General features: G+C 40.3%; 1 protein-coding gene across 3 annotated transcripts in view; it reads right to left on the reverse strand.

Moving 5' to 3' along the window:
- Nucleotides 1-9,957: 9,957 nt before the first annotated feature.
- CSDC2 (cold shock domain containing C2) overlaps nt 9,958-22,690 on the reverse strand; it is a 43,460-nt gene continuing 30,727 nt past the window's right edge. For all 3 annotated transcript variants that reach the window (XM_077277967.1, XM_077277966.1, XM_077277968.1), the window contains exons 2-4: nt 19,901-20,106; nt 17,226-17,348; nt 9,958-13,088 (exon numbers count right to left, since the gene is read on the reverse strand). In XM_077277967.1, coding sequence (XP_077134082.1) covers nt 12,926-13,088; nt 17,226-17,348; nt 19,901-20,070 — 456 coding nt within the window. In that variant the 5' untranslated portion in view covers nt 20,071-20,106 and the 3' untranslated portion in view covers nt 9,958-12,925. The remainder of the gene's footprint in view (nt 13,089-17,225; nt 17,349-19,900; nt 20,107-22,690) is intronic.

Raw genomic sequence — 22,690 nt, forward strand, 5'->3', positions numbered from 1 at the left:
CGTTTCTGGCTGAAACCCTTAGTCATAGAATATTGTATTTTTTTAATCGGATGGACTAAAGATTGTGGATTTTACATTCTTACTATGCAGATCTTTTTTCTTCCTTTATACAGATAATTCTAACGTTGTTATTTATGGATAGAAAATGTGATTCTGGTTACAGTGTTAATCTTTAGCCTATCGAAGGACAACAGGAAAGAAAAGGGTAGTAAGAGTATCCCTCACATAGTGCAAGTGAACTTGTCTTGTCCTGGCAGCTTGTGTGCCAATTGATGGTAAATAAAACCAATATATTTTGATCAGTAAACTGCCTAAAGGGCAATAAGTATACCCATGTAATTATTTACCCCATGGTAATTGTGGCGGTATCTACTCTTTGTCAGCTTTGCGAGGAGCTTGTTGCTTTACCGAAGTAAACGTACCAAACCGCTTTTAATGAAGTGATTGAATAACCTGTTTGGAGCATGCAGAAAACTGGCGATGGAGTGCAGCACCTGGAATCCTAACACTGTGTAATATACACACTGTTAGGATTCCGTTGTGTTTCATAGTCCTATGGTCTATGACTGCTCATATGTGATTGCCCTCCCTAGTTTTCTTCATCTTCTGGAAAACCTCTTTAATTAATTAACATGGTGCTGCTTGTAGGGCACCACTTGCTGCCCCTATTGAGTGCAAACCTCGTGCCTGAGCTTTAATGATTAAAGAAGCATGTCCATCAATATATTTTTTATTAAATGTTTGTCTATATGCATATAATGTAGTGTGAGTGCATTAATATACTCACCTACCACCGCTCTCTCCAGTGTCCAGTGCTGTTCTGCTCCTCTTCTCAGTGACGTCACAGCAGTTGCGACTATCCTGCTCACTCTACGCTGTGTGTGTTAGACGGAAGTCTCTTTTAGGGCTCGCTCACACGAACGTATTCCTGGGATGAGGCGCTATCCAATGTTTTATTGGATAATACTCGGACCAATGTTGTATTATGGGGCATTGCAGAGCTGTGGTTTTTTTCATGCAAAAGATTTGGAGCACAGTGAACTGACACTCTGCTCAAACTGTGAGCAGAGTGTGAACAGAGCCCAGTGTGCAGATTGGTGACGTCACTCAGAGGCAGAGAAGGACGGCGCTGAACACCGCAGAGAGCAGCGCAGGTGAGTATATTAACACACTCACACTACATTACATATACACACATTTAATAAAAACGATAGATAGCAGTGTTTACTAAAACTGTAAATAAGTAAACAGATATTTAGAATATATTTTGTTTGAAAATTAACATATATATGAGAACGTGATCATGTGTGTATATACCTTATATTTTGTTTAATTGCTGCTAAAAAATACTTTTTGAAACGAGAATGTCACCATTCTTTTGTACTGTGAAACAATAAAATGATTCTTTTTTTTTTAATAACTGTAGTTCTTGTTATTCATTTTTTTAAGCTTAACATATACCATTAATAAATTACAAACACATACTATATGAAAGAGCATCAGTGGATATAAAATACTTGAAATCTAAACTATAGAACTCTTCTTATCGAATTGGCTTCAAATGAAACCCCTTCACAATGCGACAGATATATATTGTGGAATTAATTATTCCTTGTAGAGAGGTCGCCATGAAGCCCATGAAGGGGTTTTCTCTACCCATAAAACCTATAGGGAATTTATTTTCTTATAATAAACAAACACATGTCTTAAGAACTCACACACATTAGGGAAAAGGGGAATGGAGGAATCTACTGTATATATATAGTAATCTTAAATGTTAGATTGGGCCTAGAAATAGTCCCAAGGAGCCCAGATGGAATCAAAACGGTCCACCTTTGCATTCAATAGAACCGTCATGTATTCCATTCCTAATCCTAAGCAGCAACTCCAGGTAGGAAGGTGGATTGGGCTGTTTCCAATGAACTGCGATCAAGCACATAGAAGCTGTTAGAATATGTATTAACATTTTTGATAACTTCTTAAATGATTTATTTTTAAATGTCATTTGTAATTGTAATGTGATTTTTTTCTCACCTGGTCAGCCAGGATAACCTTGTGTTTAAAGAGCACCATGAAAATGCCATCAAATATGCCGTGTTATATTGTAGGAAGAATTTAGACGATTGATTAAAGAGCAGTGGCAAATGGTCCTCTATAACTTCTGGGCTCCGAGCTTGATGAATGATTGACAAGAATACTGAGAGAGTTATTAGTCACTGATTAAGACCACCCAATGGAGTTTTAAGTCCTCAAAGAGCAGAGATTTACATGAATGAAATACAATTTAAGGCTCCTTCAGATGTCTGTGAAACTGGGCCGAGGTCTGCCATTGGTCTCGCAAAACTCGACAGCCTTATATATGCCTATGAAGCTGCCACATTTTGGGTCGAGACACTTTTGGACAGTCCGAGAAATGCAGTCCGTGCTCAGACCGAGTTACAGACTTCTGCAGCAGCCTTATATTGAATCTTTCCCTAGAAAACTATGTACAGGGTGGGCCATATATATGGATACACCTGGGTGGGCCATGTATATGGCTGCACCTAAATAAAATGGGAATGGTTGGTGATATCAACTTCCTGTTTGTGACACATTAGTATATGGGAGGGGGAAAACTTTTCAAGATGGGTGGTGACCATGGCTGCCATTCTTGAATACAACTTTATAAATGGCCCACCCTGGTGTATCCATATTAATGGCCCACCCTGTATTAATTTGTTTAGTTTATCCTGCTTTTCAAGGATATGCAGCCAGGGGTGGGGGTCTCACAGAACCCACCATTGTTACTTCTTTGCCACAGATGACACTGGAGAGATCACGCAGATCCCACCACTGTTAAAAGTTTGTCAGGGGCACGCAACTCCGCTGCCTCCAATATTCAGGACAATCACGCAATTGGCTGACACGGCCACAGCTGCTTCCACTACTAGGCCAGTTATTTAGAGAACTCACTGTGATTTTATGGTATATACATCTCTGAATGCAACACATAGAATATATATATATATATATGTTTATACCCCGATAGGGTCACTGCTAGCTCCACAATAACACAAAAAATAAATCCCACTACTAGCTGCCAATTGCACACATGTTATGTTACAGGAAGCGTATGGCTTCAGGGGTGTGGTTTACAGAGCAAATGGAACAGAGTGTCATGCCATGGTCTATGCATGCCTCTTCCTCCCCCTGGCAGGGATACCAACGTACTCAAAATCCCAGCCGCCCTCATGTTGTAGCCATCTTGCATAATGTGCATGAGCGTGCTCTTCTTGTGTCTTAAAGGGGTAGCGGGTGCACTTCTAAGATGTCCCCAACCATCTCCTGGGTGGCATCTGTTATTTAAGGCATCCTCCCCTATTGGGAGGTGTCTGTTCAACATCAAGTACTTTATTGTCTAGCTTGTCTTTATTCTGCTAAGTCTGTTGTCTGGTGCTCTCCTAACCCGAACCTGTTTCCTTGGGTCTGTATACCCAGGTCTGAACTCTGAACCTGTACCCATGTCTGACCTTGTCTGAATTAGGACCTACCTAACTCTTAAACCTGTTTGTATTAAAGACTGAATCTTTCCCTGAAACTGTTGTCTCGGAATCTGGATCTGCCCATCTGGATCTGCCCTGTATCTTTCTGTGTTTGACTCAGTACCTGTTTATGCACTAGCTGTGTCTGAATTAGTACCTTCCTCCAAACCTCTGGTCTGTATCAGTCCCTACTCTAAGGCCTGTCCCACACGTCCAGATAATTCCGGTACCAGAAAAATCGGTACCGGAGTTATCCATGTCCATGTGTCCGTGAGCTCACGTGGCACATCAGTGTGGCACACGTGCGGCAGCCGTGTGCCGACTGGGTACCACACGGACCGTGCAGGAGACAGCGCTACACTAAGCGCTGTCCCCTGCTTTGGGTGCTGAAGCCGCCATTCATTTCTTCTCTCCAGCAGCGTTCGCTGGAGAGAAGAAATGAAAAATCATTGTTTTTTGGGGGGTTTTTGCGGTTGAAATAAAGATCTTTGTCACCACCCCCCTCCCACCCCCTGTGCGCCCGACCGCTGGAAATAAAATACTCACCCGGCTGCCTCAAAGCGTCCTCTCCGCGCCGCAGCTTCTCCTGTATGAGCGGTCACGTGGTGCCGCCCATTACAGTGATGAATATGCGGCTCCACCTCCCATAGGGGTGGAGCCGCATATTCATCACTGTAATGGGCGGCACCACGTGACCGCTCATACAGGAGAAGCTGCGGCTCGGAGAGGACGCTTCGAGGGAGCCGGGTGAGTATTTTATTTCCAGCGGTTGGGCGCACAGGGGGTGGGGACAAAGATCTTTATTTCAACTGCAAAAAAACCCAAAAAACAATGATTTTTCATTTTTTCTCTCCAGCGAACGCTGCTGGAGAGAAGAAATGAATGGCGGCTTCAGCACCCAAAGCAGGGGACAGCGCTTACTGTAGCGCTGTCTCCTGCACGGCACACGGATGGCACACGGACAGCATCCGTGTGCGGTACGTGTTTTACACGGAACCATTGACTTTAATGGGTCCGTGTGATCCGTGCGCTCCCACGAACACTGACATGTCTCCGTGTTTTTCAAACGGACACACGGTCCGTGAAAACACGCTGACATGTGCAGAGACACATTGATTTTAATGTGTCTACGTGAGTCAGTGTCTCCGGTACGTGAGAAAACTGTCACCACACGTACTGGAGCCACTGACGTGTGAAACCGGCCTAACCCTGACTACGCCAAGTGCTTGCCAATAACACACAAAAACATTGTTTTATTGCATTTTTTATTTATTGCCAACACATGAATAGTAAAACAGACAAACATGAGGTTAGATGCCACCAGATGCAATTCTTACAAATCTGCTATGAGAGAAAGACATCAGCATACGCCATCAGTATTAGGACCAAGTACAGGACATTTCTAGGTTTTACTTATGACTTTAAAAACAACTCTTATAATAGTGTTGAAAAATGCAAAAATGGTCAAATAGTGGAAAATCAAGACTTAGAGAGGCAGCTAGAGAATATTTGAAGCTTTCTTTCTTTACTATTTTAACTCCTTAAGGGCACAGCAAATTTACATTTTATAACTTGAGTTTTATTCTTTCTCTTCTTTCAAGGATTACAACTTTTTTTTCTTTTTTTATGTTGTTAAGCCTCTATGGGGGCTATTTTGGGGCGGTTCGTTTTTATATTTTATATTCTTCTAGTGTTCATAGGTTGGTAGCAATGACTTCGCACAGCGAAATTCTCCTCCAGGTCAGTAAGATTACAGCATTAACAAATGTGTATATATTTTTTTGTAATTGTTGCAGTGGCATAAATAATTCAGAACTTTGTAAAAAAAATAAAATAGAAAAGTGTTTTTTGCGTCAAGCTGTAGTTTTTATTGGTGCCATTTTGGGGTGTATACGATGCTTTGATCGCTTTTTATTGCATTTTTGTGGAAGGTGTGACAACCTAAAAATGTCAATTTAGGCTGCAATTTTTTTTTTCTTTACAACGTCTACTTATTGGATCAAATAATTTTCTATTTAGATTAGATTTTATAGACCATGTGGTACCGAATATACTTATATATTTTTTTTCATTCCTATATTTTTAAAAGGGGGGAGTGATTCAAACTTTCATGTTTTAGAAATAGAGAAAGCTCCAGCTCTTCCTCTAACTTCTGATTATTGGTGTATAGACATTTAAACTTTTAGATGAAAAATATGTGTAATAGGATGATTGAAATTCAAGTCTTTACTTTACAGGACTGTTCACACTGCTTGTTTTCCCATCATGTTTAGAGTGGACCGGCTCTTAAAAACACTGGAAAAAGTGATCGCAAAAAGCTCAAAAAATCTTCCTATTTCTATTCATTTCTATGGAAAAGCAGTTTGCTGCTCATATTCAGATGTTCCTACTGTTGTGCATTTTTTAAATGCTTCAGGCTTTCAAAAATGTGAAGTGGTTTTTTTTTAAAAGTGACAGGTCCATTCTTTAGACATTTTCTGCTAGAAAACATAAAGTTTATGATAGAAGTCAATTGGAAAGGCTAAAAATCACAGAAAGAAGCCTGGGTGTATTTTTCTTTATTATTATTTAAAAAAAGGTGAATTTTATTCTTTGCTTAATGGATTTTTTTTTTTAAATAGAAAAATGGCAATAAAAAGATACTTAAAAAAAAATCACAAAAAAATTATCCAAAATTGCTGGGGAAAAAGATGTTATACCGAGGCAGGAAATGACCAAAATGGCTTCCAAAAAATGTTTCAGGAGAACAAAATGCTGAAAAAATGCCAGACACCAGGAGCTAATCCTGAAGTGTTTTCCATTGAGAAAATTGACTTTTTGACCATAACAAGAAAAAGCAGTGTGAACATACCCTAAGGTAGACTTAAAGATACAGGAATCCCATATGTCCTGTAATAAATATAGAGTTTGAACATATTGGGAAGCAGATTTCTTGTCAATGTAAAAAATTACAGCATTGAGCAATTTCCTTAAAGAAAATCTGTCAGCAGGCTTTTTTGCTATTTAATTTGAACTCCGCATGATGTAGAGACAGAAAGCCTGATTACACTGATATGTCACTTGCTCAGTATCTTGCTGCAGATTCAATATAATTAGAGCTTTATCAGCAGATTATTACTGCAGGACTAGAGGCCCCGTCTCACTAAGCGATTTACCAACGATCACGACCAGCGATACGACCTGGCCGTGATCGTTGTTAGTCGTTGTGTGGTCGCTGGGGAGCTGTCACACAGACAGCTCTCTCCAGCGACCAACGATCAGGGGAACGACTTCGGCATCGTTGAAACTGTCTTCAACGATGCCGAAGTCCCCCTGCAGCACCCGGGTAACCAGGGTAAACATCGGGTTACTAAGTGCAGGGCCGCGCTTAGTAACCCGATGTTTACCCTGGTTACCAAAAAAAAAAAACAGTACATACTCGCCTTCTGATGTCCGTCAGGTCCCTTGCCGTCTGCTTCCTGCTCTGACAGTGCTGGCCGTACAGTGAGAGCAGAGCGCAGCGGTGACGTCACTGCTGTGCTGTGCTCTCACTGTACGGCCGGATCTCAGTCAGAGCAGGAAGCAGACGGCAAGGGACCTGACGGACATCAGATGGTGAGTATGTAGTGTTTGTTTTTTTTTACATTTACGCTGGTAACCAGGGTAAACATCGGGTTACTAAGCGCGGCCCTGCGCTTAGTAACCCGATGTTTACCCTGGTTACCAGTGAAGACATCGCTGGATCGGTGTCACACACACCGATTCAGCGATGTCAGCGGGACCTCAACGACCAAAAAAAGGTCCAGGCCATTCCGACACGACCAGCGATCTCGCAGCAGGGGCCTGGTCGCTGGTACGTGTCACACATAGCGAGATCGCTACTGAGGTCGCTGTTGCGTCACAAAACTTGTGACTCAGCAGCGATATCGCTAGCGATCTCGCTATGTGAGACGGGGCCTTAAGTCTCACGTGCAGGACAGTCAAGCTACTCTGTAACTCTGCCCCACCACTGACTGGCAGTGGCTAACAGTGCACTGTACACAGAAAGCTGCCAATCAGTAGTGTGGACAGGGTTGTTCTTAATATTAAAGACATACATACAGTACTTTATTATATAACATGTAAAGATGGCTGCCATTACCTGCATTTACTGACACGTTTCACACCAATTATTTTCTACAGGTTTCTTAACTTGTCTATATTCTGTTACTTACAGTATATAGCAGAAGCTGTAAATTCTCTAAAAATTAATTTAATGTAAAGTGTCCATTTATATCACCTGATAACGTGCTGTCCTAAATACAACCTGCTAATTCTCAGCATAGTCTGTAAGATGTTCCTAATTATCAGTCACATGACAATTACATTTTTAAGAATGCTGAATCTGTCAGCAGGTTTTTGCTCCATCATTTGAGACCAACATAATGTAGGGAAAGAAACCCTGATTCTAGTTACTTCACTTAATTTATTGGGTGCAACAGTTTAGTTTTAGCAATGCAGAAGAGCTCAGAAAGCTTCTCCTGCCCACAACAGGCTTTCTATGTACACTGTCTATTGACAGTGAGCTGCTAATCAGAGGAGGGGGCGTTGTCGGTCTGGCAGGCACATGCCCTGTAGTTTGGACAGTGATAATCTCCAGGTGATAAAACATTCATTGTATTGAAACACCAACACAGCCTCCTAAGTGACACATTGCTGAAATCTGTGCCTCAGCCCCTATCATGCTGCCCTCAGGTCACATCACAAAACCTGCTGACAGATTCCCTTTAACTGTGTGCTAGCAGCTGGGGCACCTGATTTACAAATGCATTCCTCAGCTAGTACCCTGTATTTCACCAAATCCCTCCCCAAAAATCTAATTAAAAGGCAATTAGAGGGTAGAATCCTAAAAGTTTGTAGTTTTCCATTTCCTCATCAGCCCATATCACTAGCTAATAAAATTAACCATATATACTTTTTATTTCAGCATTTCAAGTTAGTGCTAAAGCATGTTATATAAGATTTTGAAGTTTGTGCTTTATAAAGTAATGGCAATTAAAAAATAGATAACTTTTGATTTAACAGAAGCTGAACTATTATGAATGGCTTCTATATTGACAAAATACTTTTCCTTACTTTATGTCTTTGACACAGTTCTTTCTTAAAGGGAACCTGTCAGCAGGATTGTGCACAGTAAACTACAGACAGTGTCAGGTCGGCACCGTTATACTGATTAAAATGATACCTTGGTGATGAAATCCGTCTTGTGGTTGTTGTGTAATCTTTATTTTCAATTTTCAGTTAATGATATGCTTGTTCTGTGGGGCAGCATGTGGGCGGGGCTATGGGCGGGGCTTTATGTGATGCTTTGCTTATCCTTATGGCTTATGACAGGTCAGTGATCCCTCAGTGACCCAACCCCTATCTTAAATACTGTATATCTTATTGTTTGGAAAAAAAATAAATTACATTAATCATGCAGGCACTTTCACAGTAGCATTAATCAGACCACGGATAGATGCTACTGCACAGGCGCGGCCAGCACCACCTTGGTGGAGACAATTTTTTTTCCTGTAGCAAAATGGCGCACTGGCGGTGGCACCTATGCAGTAGCATCTATCGCGTTCCGAATTATGCTACTGCACAGGCACGACCAGCGCCATTTTGAGGAAGAAAGGTTTTTTTTTCGAGAAATCTATATCACTACATAAAATGAATATATGGATATTATAGATCTGATCATGCTGCAGTGCAGGCGCTGGGCCTGCATGATGAATGTAATTTTTTTTCCAAACAATAAGATATTCATTATGTAAACTAGGGGCAGGTCAGTGAGGGATCAGTGACCTGTGAGAAGATGAATAGCTAATCAGAGTACCACATGAAGACCCCCACAGGCCGCCCTGGAGCACGAGCATATCATTAACTCAAAACTGAAAATAAAGATTAAACAATAACCACAAGACGGATGTCATCACCAGATATCATTGTAATCAGTATAACGGCGCCGACCTGACAGTGTCTGTAGGTTACTGAGCACAATCCTGCTGACAGGTTCCCTTTAACAAACATAGCCTTCTTTATTGGTATCATGTTCTATAACACTGGAGCTAATATTTTGGTTTATTGTGACAGTGCATCTGATGTGCGGTTCTTTCTGAATGCTTCAGAATTGCATGCTATTTTATGGTGTACTGCCCCAGTTCCACAGGTAATGCTTAGTAGAACTACAAAACCTTGGTAATTCACGGTAAAACTGTGTGAGGCTTTTACTGTGCAGCAAGAATTGCACCTGCACCCCCGACCATCTGATTAGACCCTTATGGCCTCTCTGACAGCAGACGTGAGTAAGCTGAGATGAGGTTACTCAGTCCTGCATGATAATCGAGAGGCAAAAAATAAAAAGACAGTGATCGCTACAATGTTTTTTTCTTATAATTTGCCTCGCAATTCTTATACTTTCTTATTTTTTTAAATTACTCATTCTGACGGCTTCAACTGGTGGAGCAGTCAACACGAGGAATACCACTTCACTACCACTCTCATGAGAGTTGTGTCTGACCTGCACCACTCCACCAGGTGGGCAGATTCCATCTACTCTTCCCTGTTTCTTATCACCAGAACTACACCATGGAGCGCTCCTATTTTGTCTTCCATTTCTGTATGATGGCGCACTTGGCCATACCCTGTCCTGCTTGAGTTTCACCCAATTTTCTAAAAGTTGCCGGGGCTGGCCAGGACTGTCGTGAAACTGCCAAGTCGCAAAATTTTGAATTGTGCAAACATTTTATGACATTTCATGCAGTTTTATACCAGAATTCTGATGAAACGTGCTTGATGAATTAGGCTCAATATCTTCCGGTCAGGACTGAAATCGGGCTGCCTATATAGGTAGTGAGGGAGACTGCTGTTATTGGGGGTGCTAGAGACTGTAGCACATCCTGTTAAAGAGGGCTCTGCAATATTTAGGGTCTGCTCCATATTACATAGCCAGAATGCCGTTATCCATGGCATGGGACAGATTCATCAGGACTGGCATTGATCACACTGGTCTCGATGAGGGGGTCACCTGGAGACAGACACTTCTGATTCTCTTTATGAATCAGGAGCTCTGGATGAGAAGCGTGCACCTTCTTGTGCGCCTTGCCACAAAGCCTACTCGTCTTGCTGGAGTAAGATTTGTGGCATAGGAAACGTTACCGCTTGTCATGAATTTGACGAGCGGCATTTGCCACCACAGACCCCAACTTCACCTACTGTATTTCAGCAGAGCTGGGAGAAACTGGCGTGCAGATGTGAGAAGTCGCGAAAAATGTAGGCACCGATCAGAGGTGACCCCAAATTTTGCAATCTTTCAAAGCTTTTACACCAGAATCAGGGGTGAAGCTTTCAGGCGACATATGCTGCTGCATGCCTATACAGTGGCATAATTTAGGGGTATATGTCAGAAAATCCTGCTGATGCCCATGCCATGTAAATGCACCCTTACTGTTTTAATGGAAGCCTTTAGGAATAACAATACTGCTATATCATGCAGGATACGAAATATGTGGAAAAGAAAATATCTGGAGATCTAAAAACATGCAATAATCTTCTCCTAAATGGAAGCAGGACATGGCCAGCATATGAGCACCTATAGCTTTAGTTCTATCTGTAGACAGCTTTGACTCATATTGCTCATAATGTTGATGAAAACACATCAGCTTCTCCAGATTGAAGGGGTTATCTGTGACTTTGCTTCATATTCCCTTTGGAGCTAAGAGGTTATAGGCCGGTGTTGTTAACTACCTGCCTGTTCTGCCCAGCAGCTAAGAGCAGTCACGTACCACTCCTTAATTCTCTTACGTCCAGTGACATCACAATGGCAGGTCTGCTTCTTCTCTTCCGCTCTGCTGATGTCATGCTGATTGAAAGCCAGCTCCCCACTACCTAACTGTGGGGAATAGCTGTCAATCAGCATAACGTCGGCAGTGATGCTCCATTAACAGAGGAGCCCAGAAGAAGAAGAGCTGCTCTATTGACGTGAGGTCAAAATCATGGACAAGAGCAGTTCGTGACCACCAGCAAAGATCGGCACCAGGCAGAACTACCTATAAGTTCTTAGCCCTATAGCACAAAATAAGCAAATTCCCCCAAAAAAATCCTTTTAATGTACATAATTTATCTTACTTTTTGAAAAAATGGTCAGGTGATAACATCGCCAAGCAAAATTTACAATTCATATTAGAGAAATATCTCAAGGACGGCATGCATTTTATTTCTACAAAAAAAACTTGGAAATATAATGATTGATAGAAATAATTTATGTGATGAAAATTGTTTTATGCAAATTCCTTTTTATGGACCAACCTTTGCAGTCAATAAAGTGTTTGATGCCAGAGGTCACTACATATAAGCATCAGTGGCAGTGTCATCTAAAGGGAACATAATGAACTTGACTTCTTCAGCTCATCTTGATGTTATGTATGTACAATGAATTCATGAATTAATAAATGGTAACTTTCTATGATATGGACCTGCAAGAACAACTGAGCTGTGGTACTGACTATGGATACATCTCTCATCAAGAAAAACAAGCAAACCAAATATATTCAGATCTAATCACACTGAAAAAAAATAAAATAAGAAAAAAAGCATTGCCTTCAATACAAAATAGCACACAATACTACAAGAATTAAGGCACTCACACACAAAAAATATATAAAAAAATCACAATAATATACTTTCAACAGTATTAAAACTGACAAATATTCTGAAATCTGGAAGCAGGTCATATTATTATCAACTAACAATACATAAGCTAAACTGTTCCTCCACCAAGGTAGACAACTGTACTCTGTGTGAAGCCCCAAAATTAACAGATGTGGGGAACTGTTAATCCAAACTGGTTTTACAGTGCAGATGCATTACAAAAGTGTAAAATACAAATGTCAACACACAAATTGTGGTTTAGTGATACACAAATCTAGAAATGTAGCCATGGGTAAGGTTTTATAACCTACAGTCACAAGAGCGTGAAACGTTTGGCTCGGAATTTAAGTGAAACCTCAGCTCTTTTGCATTTCTTTGATTAAAAAAAGGTAAAAAGGTCAAATAAAATGAATGATCAGAACAGTAAAAAAAAGATGATAAACATGTCAGTCCTACTACTGTGAACTGCTATATGCCGAAGACCAGGGAATCCTGATAAGTAGACAGGCTTATATCCAACTCAATGTTAATGATGTTAGTACAAGGGACAAGCCTGGATCTAGTCACAGATCTTGGGGACAGCTTGAACCAGTCTTTACTCCTCGTCTTCAACAAAGAAAAATATCCCAGCATGACTGGCTCAATCTTTCCACAAGATCTGGTATGACTCTCAAAGGTGTAGACGTTGGGTCAGTATGGCAGTTTTATTTTGTCTGTGTTTGGTCCCCACCACCTATGGAAGGCATCGACAAATTCTAAGAGCTGATTATCTGTCCTGACCAGGTCTCATGCTTTGTGTGAGGAGAAAGGTGGGTCAGGATAACTTCCACAGCTTGAAATTTCTGGTTTTTGGGTGGGATCGGGCACATCTTGTATGTTACTTCATCTCCTTCCACAGGCACATATTCCCCCTCAATGCTGTAAGAAATAAATAAAAAATATTAAGATTAAATTAGAGTGACATCACATAATTCTAACCATATAGGGTTTAATAATGCAGACTTGGAGTTCTGTAAACATGGTACAATCACAATAGTTTTTTTAAATTATTATTATATTTTTTAATTTAAAATAATCTTAAATCTCATGCGGGGCTAAAGTAAAAATGGGTGAAACATGTATTCCCATAAAAACACAAATCTTTAATGAAAAAAATATTGTTAAAAATACCCTCCCAGTGCAAATAGTCAAATATAAAGCACTAGATGGTGGCCCGATTCTAACGTATCGGGTATTCTAGAATATGTAGGTAGTATATAGCACAGGCTACGCACTATATTGCAGAGTGACGTAGTATATAACACAACCGACGTCGTATATAACATAGCCACGTAGTGTATTGCACAGGCACGTAGTATATTGGTCAGCCACGTAGTATATAGCAGAGCCACGTAGTATATAACATAGCCACGTAATATATTGTAGAGCCACGTAGTATATTGCACAGGCACGTAGTATATAACACAGTCACGTAGTGTATTGCACAGCTATGCAGTATATTGGTTAGCGACGTAGTAAATAGCAGAGCCACGTAGTATATAACATAGCCACGTAGTATATTACATAGCCACGCAGTATATTGTAGAGGCACGTAGTATATTGCATAGCTACGCAGTATATTACACAGCCACGTAGTATATAACAGAGACACGTAGTATATTGCACAGTCGACGTAGTATATAACAGAACCGACACAGCCACATAGTATATTGCACAGCTACGTAGTATATAACACAGAGCACGTAGTATATTGCACAGCTACGTAGTATATTGCATAGTCACGTTGTATATTGCCCAGCTATATAGTATATAGCACAGATATGTAGTATATAACAGAGCCCATGCAGTATGTAACACAGCCCACGTAGTATATAGCAATGTGGGCACTATATGCGTGGTTAAAAAAGACTTAAAATAAAAAATAAACATATACTCACCTTCTGAAGGCCCCTTGAAGTCCTGGCGCCTGTGTGCGGTGCACGCGGCAGCTTCCGGTCTCAAGGTTGGTATGAGCGCAGGACCTGTGATGACATCGCGGTCACATGATCGTGACGTCATGGCAGGTGCTTCTCGCATAGCACCCTTGGCACCGGAACCTGCCGCTTGCACTGCCGAGGACAGCGCGCGACGTCGGATGGTGAGAATAAGCTTTTTTTTTTTTTAATTATTATTATTTGTACATTAGATCTTTTTACTATTGATGCTGCACACGCACCATCAATAGTAAAAAGTTGGTCACACAGGGTTAATAGCTGCGTTAACAGAGTGCGCTACACCGCGGTCTGTTAACGCTGGCATTAACCCTGTGTGAGCGCTCAGCGCTGACTGCAGGGCAGTAAAGCAGCGGCCATTTCGCTGCCAGACTATGGCCATCGCTGATTGGTCGTGGCAATGGTCGTGGGCGTTTTGCCACGACCAATCAGCAACTTGGATTTCCATGACAGACAGAGGCCGCGACCAATGAATATCCGTGACAGACAGAAGGACAGACGGAAGTGACCCTTAGACAATTATATAGTAGATATAACTTGTTTAATTGATGATATTATATAATCGATAAGTACTATCCCTTCATTTCTTTGGATTGCTTATTGTTTTCCTACCTATAGCATATTAGGATCTATTAGGGCTAGTCTGGGACAGCCGTCGTGGAGTTTGGGCGCCAAATAATCGTATCTATTAGGGTGCCAACCTCCACTGTTAGGAAGTGATAGCAGGCAAGCATAGGGAATTGTCAGGTTATTGTTATTAACTTATGCTTTATATTTGACTATTTGCACTGGGAGGGTATTTTTAACAATATTTTTTTCATTAAAGATTTGTGTTTTTATGGGAATACATGTTTCACTTTTGATTTTTCTTCCCTAGTCCTAAAGGACATTTTTGCCACTAAAGTAAAAATGGCAATGTAAGGCAGAAAGGTTTTAAGGTTGTAGGAATGAATAACATGTGACATAAGTAAATGCATATACAGTGCCTTGAAAAAGTATTCATATCCTGTGGACTTTTCCACATTTTTACACCCACAAACTTAAATGTATTTTATTGGTATTTTATGTGATATATGAACACAAAGTAGCAAGTATTTGTGAAGTGTAAAGGACATTATACAAGGTTTTCTAAATAATGTGACGTGCATTTGTAATCAACCTCTTGTAGTCTGATACCCTTGAATAAAAACCAGAGCGACCAAATGTCTCCAGAATGCATGGATGTGAATAAGGTGCATTACAATATCAATTTAGGTATAATAAGTAGTGATGAGCGAATATACTCGTTACTCGAGATTTCTCGAGCACGCTCGGGGGTCCTCCGAGTATTTTTTAGTGCTCGGAGATTTAGTTTTTCTTGCCACAGCTGAATGATTTACATCTGATAGTCAGCATAAGTACATGTGGGGAGTCCCTAGCAACCAGGCAACCCCCACATGTACTTATGCTGGCTAACAGATGTAAATCATTCAGCTGCGGGAAGAAAACTAAATCTCCGAGCACTAAAAAATACTCGGAGGACCCCCGAGCGTGCCCGAGTAACGAGTATATTCGCTCATCACTAATAATAAGGGTGCTACATCATGTATGGAGAAAGTAATGTCAGAAGGAAGAGAAAACCCAATACATGTAAGACGCGCACACCTAATGCTTCAATAAAAAATACCCTTTTATTAACACTGATAAACAGGCCATATTAAACCACTTAACCCCTTTCCAACATCAGGCGTAACAGTATGCCTATGTCGGACACCCTACTTTTGATGTGGGCTCCGGCGCTGAGCCCACATCTTTTCAGGCACATGTCAGCTGTTTTGAACAGCTGACATGTGCCGCTAATGGCCCCGGGAGGAATCGTGATCCACACCGTGGCTATTAACCTGTTAAATGCCACTGTCAAACTTTGACAGCGGCATTTAACACGCACTTCCGGCAAGCGCGCCGGGAATCCCACCCATCGGTGCTCGTGTCACATGACTGTGGGTTACCGATGGGTTGGTATGACAACCAAAGGTCTCCAGCAGACCTCTGTGGTTGGCACGGCCGGATTACTATGAGTGCTGCCTGTTGGTCGGTGCTCATAGCAAGTTAGCAATTCTGCAACATACAGGTGATCTGATCATCGCCTGTATGTAGCAGAGGTGATCGGTTTATGACAGCTTCTAGCATGCCAAGTAAATTGAAAAAAAGTTAAACAAAAAAAAAGTTTTTAAAAATATATAAAAAAATAAAAATATATAAAAATTCAAATCACCCCCCATTCGCCCCATTCACAATAAAATCAAACAAACACATTTGGTATCGCCACGTTCAGAATTACCCGATCTATCAATAAAAATAACAATTAACCCGATCGCTAAACGGTTCTAAACTGGAATTTCTAGTGGCTCTAACCCACCTCTGCTGTGAGGAGATCAGGATTTCCCCGATTATAAGTAAAATGAATCACAAACTAACTTGTGTATTTCTTAAAATACTGACAATTTTATTGGATATCCTAAGTATTTTTCAGTGTCATATTGGTAATATCTTGGAAACTTTTTATAGCTTTTTTGTAGAGATACTGTACAGTCAAAAGTTATTCAACCCTCACTGCCAACTATGTTTGTTGGAAAAATGTGCAAGCTTTCTGCAATAAATCAATGAAACAAGAACAATCTTAAAAAAAACCTGTCATCAGATTTCCTGTCATTAAACTGCTGCCATCACATTATCTACCTATGGCCGGGGTCATACTTGCGAGTGCAATGCGAGAAACTCGTGCATCAATACCCGGCACTGCCACCGGCACTCGGGACCAGAGTGTGCGGCTGCATGTATTTCTATTATTCACCATTATTAATCTTTATTGTTGGAACTAAAATGCATTCACAGATTTGCAAATAAAGCATTCTTTTAGGATTTATTTCTTAATTTTCCGAATTGGTTTCTTAATTGTCCATGTTATAAACAGGTTTATATGTGCAGCTGTTGCGTGGCCATGAGATTACGTAATTACATCCATTATCACATGACTTAACAAACTCACTTTGTAAACGAATATTACATAGTAAAGAGAACGTACTCAGAAATATGGACAAATATGTCTTCTGTTCCACTTTCAGGGATGATGAACCCATGGCCCTGGGAACGGGAGAACTGCTTGCATACGCCCTTGTAGATTGGTCCTGCAGAGGCTCTTGCAGTGCTGATGACAAATGTAGGAACATAGGGTGAACTTTGTACCACTAATGGAATATTCCTTTAAAGGGCTTTTCTAGGTGTGAGATGAAAGTCCACGTGACTGCAGACTCTTGAATCCTCACAGCGTGCACATTGCAAGCTGTCAGGATTCTCCAGTGACAGTCATAAGAGTACAAGTAAGCAAATAGCCTACTCCGCCTATATTCAGACTAGACATGTGCAGCCAAGTGAATCGACAGAGGCTGAACATGTCTAGTCGGCACATCACCATGTGCATGCAAATCGCATACTTGCAGTAACATGACCAGCCGCTCTTTCCTCTGTCCCTGGAGGATCCTGACAGCATGCAGTGTGCATGTAGTGAGGATTTAGTGACTACAGACTTTCAGCCCAAACCTGTACAACCCCTTTAAGTGTAAACTCAACACATAATTCAACAATTATCTATGTTATTTTGTCTACAAATTGTTTTTCATTTCAGCAAATCATAACAAATACCCAACTGTCTGCCACCATGCACCTTCTTTGTCGGGTGTGTTAGTTGTTGTTTTGTATTTTTCGGATTTATTTTTTTGTTTTGTTCTCAAAACTTTAAAGATTAAACCAAACATTAGAAAATCTTGACATTTTAAAAGAAACAATGTGGCTACCCATGTGACCTGAGATTTGCAGAACTTACAAAATGTACACGTTCCTTCTTTTCAGCTCAGAGTCAAATACACATGAATGCATGTCCTCACATGTTACTGGTACATCAGCATTCTGAAATAGTTTCACAATATCCTCGGAAGCGATTAACAGCTTAGAGCAGAAGACGCTACTGTATGCTCAAAATCCACATTGTACGGAATTCCATTTTTGTAACAGGGAGTATTCACACGTGTCCGTCTTCTGGGATTTGCTGCTTTGGTAAATGGCTACAGTGGTCGTATAGAACTTCTATTCACACATTTTTGGACATGCCTCGGTTTTCCATTTTTTCTTGCTGTTTTTTTATGTGGACGCCAGGCATGAAGTGCGTTATAGCTGGGGAGCGCATTACATTATACATTATATAAATTAGAATAACTTCTGAACTTTTTTATCCTTTAACATCACCCAAAAATCAGCACAATGCAATTAAAAAACAAAAATCATTTCAGCTGGAAAATGAAAAATAAAGAATTAAAATAATGTGGTTGCATAAGTATGCACACACCTAATCTAATACTTTGTTGTAGTAATGATGTAGCTTGTGACAGGTTTCAGAGTCTATCTGCATGGCATATTTAGAATTGGCAATCCTTGCCCACTTGTCCTTGCAGTAGCGCTCCAAATCGTGTATTCAGCCTTTTTCAGGACAACCTGCAGATTTTCAACTGGATTCAGATCCTTATGCTAAAACGTGAAATTCCTCTTCATCTTCAGCGCTTTTTTTTTTACAAAGACCTCAAGGTTTTGATGCAAAACTACCTGATATTTGGAATCGAATGTAATTCTCTCTACCTTGACAGCTACCAAAAAGCAACCCTAATGGTGCCTCCACAATGCTTCACTGTTGGTATGGTGCTCTTTACGTGATGCGCAGTGTTGGCTTTGCATCAAACAAACCTTTTGTAATTATTGCCAAAAAGGTCAACCTTGGTCTCATCAGGCATACATTTTTCCTCACATGTTTTAAGCAGACTTAATATAGGTTTTAGCAAAACATAGCCGGGCTTGGATGTTTTTTTTATTTGTAAGAAAATGCTTCTGTCTTGTCACCCTACTCCACAGGTCAGACATATGAAGAATATTGGAGATTGTTGTCACATGCAGTATATAAACAGCACTTTCCAAAAATTCCTGCAGTTCCTTTGTTGCTGTAGACCTCTTGGCAGCCCCCAGACAAATTTTATATTAATCTTTTCATCAGTCTTTGCGGGACATCCCATTATAGGTATTTACACTGTTGTGCCAAATGTAAACCTCTTATTGATGACAGTCTTCATAGTGTCCCAGGGCAAAGCTAATGCCTTGGGAAAAAAATGCTAATACCTTTATTCAAGTACATTATTTTAGTTTTGTTATTTTTAATTTTTCCCCTTAAAATTATTTCCTTTTTGAACAGATTTGTACAGGTTATGGGTGACACTAAGGGTGGAAAAAGTTCTGAAATTATTCTTCTTGGTATTTTTTTACATGACAAAACAGAGCAGTTTAACAAGGTGTGTAGACTTTTTATTGTCATTGTAAATGCTTAAAAAAAATAAACAAGTTCAGCGTTATTCCTGATACATGGCATTGCAGCGGGATGCCAATTACAGCTAGCATCCTTGGCTGTTGACATGGCAACATTAATTTGTGAAATGTTAGGTAATAAAATGTACCATTATATGCTCTATGTAAATGTAGTTCATTTCAGAACTGGACTTGCAGAGGACAAGCCCTGGGCTCTCAACATAGAAGTACTCCAATTATATCATTTACTGTTCAAATGTCCATTTAAGTTATATGCAATTAACAATGTTAGAAAATCAAAACCACAAATTGTTAAAAAAATAAATCATCACTGTAATATACAGCTTTAATACATACGCTGAATATGTACGAGTTCTCTTAGTTGGTAGAGGGCTTGGCAGTTCTCCTAGAAAAAGGTGACTTCTCTCCCAAAGTCGACTCCCTTCTCGGTGGAATGGGTATGACAGAGCTACTGGCGACTTCGGGGACTGCAGGGGTTGCGTTGGTGTGGTGGGATCAGAAGACATGTCTACACCTATCAGGATGAGGGATGGTCTACTTATCTATTATACAAAAAGAAAAAGAAAAAAGTCATCATTGAAATGGACAATCACTTTTACAAATAAAACTCCATTTCCTATATTTGACTGCAGACTCGTGAATTCTTTCAGTACGAGCACTGTCAGGATTCTTCAGTGCCAGCGCCGGGAAAAGACGGTCATGTGACCGCAAGTATGTGATTTGCATACTTCTGGCCACATTCCAACTAGACATGCTCAGCAGTAAACTTGCATTGAGCGAGGCTGCACATGTCTAGTTGGCGTGTGACCGCATGTATACAAATTGCATACTAGTGGTCACGGGCCCGCTGCTCCCGGCGCAGCACACAATGACATATAGAGTAACTGCAGACTTGTAGCTTAAGGTCGTACATTTCTCTGTTTAATTATATTAACAGAAAAACACAACTCCAGAAAACAACACATCCCAAATACGGCAGATACAGATTGTGGCATTCACGATAATGGTTTCTGCTTGCTAGACCATTACTTTACTTGAAAATTGACAAAGCTTGTGATGAAGCCACCTCAATGAAGAAACTATGGAAGTATTGAGCCTAGCTATGGTTCTCAAAATAACAGTGAGATGCACAAAGGCCATCTTTGACTTATGCTTATATGGATATTTGAGCTTTTGGTGATCACACTTCTGTTAGGTGACAACAATACTGATTTTAACATCTACTAGCACATAGATTGCATGTAAACAGCATTGAACTATACATTCCTCAGATTGGAATCTACAGTTTCCAATTTGAAATCCACTATCAAGAAATACTTGGCGGCAAAAAACATATCACAGAGGTAAAATCCAAATTTAATACATTTTTACATAAACAACCAATAATTATACTTGTCCAATCATTCAATGACATATCATTGTACACATGTGTATAAGGCACAACTTATATATATACTTGTATAAGGCTTTGATGAAGCAAGCACGTGAAACGCACGTCAGTGGCCACAATGAAGGCTGTAGCAGTTTTGACCTACCATGGGTAAGCAGGTGCTTCTTCTTATGGCATTTTATGTTATTGGTACATAGGTATATCCTACAATTATCTACAGTGTCTCCTACTTGCCCTTTGTATGCACCTTTATTGTGATCCTTTTTTACGTTGCTTCCCCAGGTCTTATACTGACCCCCAGCCTTCTCTTTGCCTACCTTCATGTCTCCTTCATTTGTTATCCTGTTATGTTTATATGTATTGCATCTAGTTTTTTATGTGATTTTCTAATAATAACTATTTGCATATTTATTTTTCAGTGGTTCTTTGCTACTCTGTTTTTCTAGTTAAGGTACAACCATAAGTATAATAGCAGAAAGTCGAAAGCTTGACAGTGATGAGTTTCGTCGGAGGAGTAAGATGGCCTTGCGATCGTGTCACAGGGCTCCGAACTGCGCCAGCACACGCGGGCAGCAGTGTGTGTTTCATTTAAATGCTGCTGTTAGAGATTGACAGCGGCATTTATAAGGTTAAAGCTGCCTCTGGAATTCAGCTCCGACTGTTAGAGACAGATACTGGCTATTTAATATAAGGCTACTTTCACACATCAGGCTTTTTGTTTCAGGCACAATCCGGCCAATATGTAAAGTAATGATGGCCACTCGTTTTTCTTCACTTAGCTGCTTTTTTTCTTGCCTCTATTCAGTAGGACTATCAGGTGTGTATCCACCAGACTTATGCACAACACAACTGATGGTCCCAACACCATTTATAAGGCAAGAAATCCCACTTATTAAACCTGACAGAGCACACCTGTGAAGTGAAAACCATTTCCGGTGACTACCTCTTGAAGCTCATCAAGAGAATGCCAAGAGTGTGCAAAGCAGTCATCAAAGCAAAAGGTGGTTACTTTGAAGAACCTAGAATATAAGACATAATTTCAGTTGTTTCACACTTTTTTGTTAAGTATATAATTCCACATGTGTTAATTCATAGTTTTGATGCCTTCAGTGTGAATATACAATTTTCATAGTCATGAAAATACAGAAAAATCTTTAAATGAGAAGGTGTGCCCAAACTTTTGGTCTGTACTGTATATATTACATAGATAGAAGAAAAGCCAGAAATTCATCTGCCGTGTACTGTAAAATCACTGCAGGAACAGACAGGTTATATTAGATGGCTTACATACAGTAAATACACATAGAATAGATAGATATATAGTGACATATACAATTGGTACAGTGTGTGTGCAGCTTACTGTATATGTATTTAATTAATAAAAGATAATTTTTCAGAAAAAAAAATGGAGTAAGCTCCTGCGCAATTTTTGTAACCAGCTGAGGGAAAGCCGATGGCTGGGGGCCGATGTTTATAGCCTTTGAAGGGGGTAATACCCACGGAGTTTCCCAGGCTATTAATATCAGCTTACAGCTGTATACTTACCCTTTAGTGGCTATTAAAATGGGGGACCCTAAAAAAAAAATGACATAGTGTCCCCCTATAATTAATAACCAGCAAAGGCTATGCAGACAGCTGCAAGCTGATATTAATAGCCTAGGAAGGGGCCATGGATGCTGTCCCTCCGGCTAAAAACATCAACTCTCAGTCACCCCAGAAAAGGCGCATATCTAAGA

Source organism: Ranitomeya variabilis, chromosome 8, assembly GCF_051348905.1.
Source record: "Ranitomeya variabilis isolate aRanVar5 chromosome 8, aRanVar5.hap1, whole genome shotgun sequence".
Lineage (NCBI taxonomy): Eukaryota > Metazoa > Chordata > Amphibia > Anura > Dendrobatidae > Ranitomeya > Ranitomeya variabilis.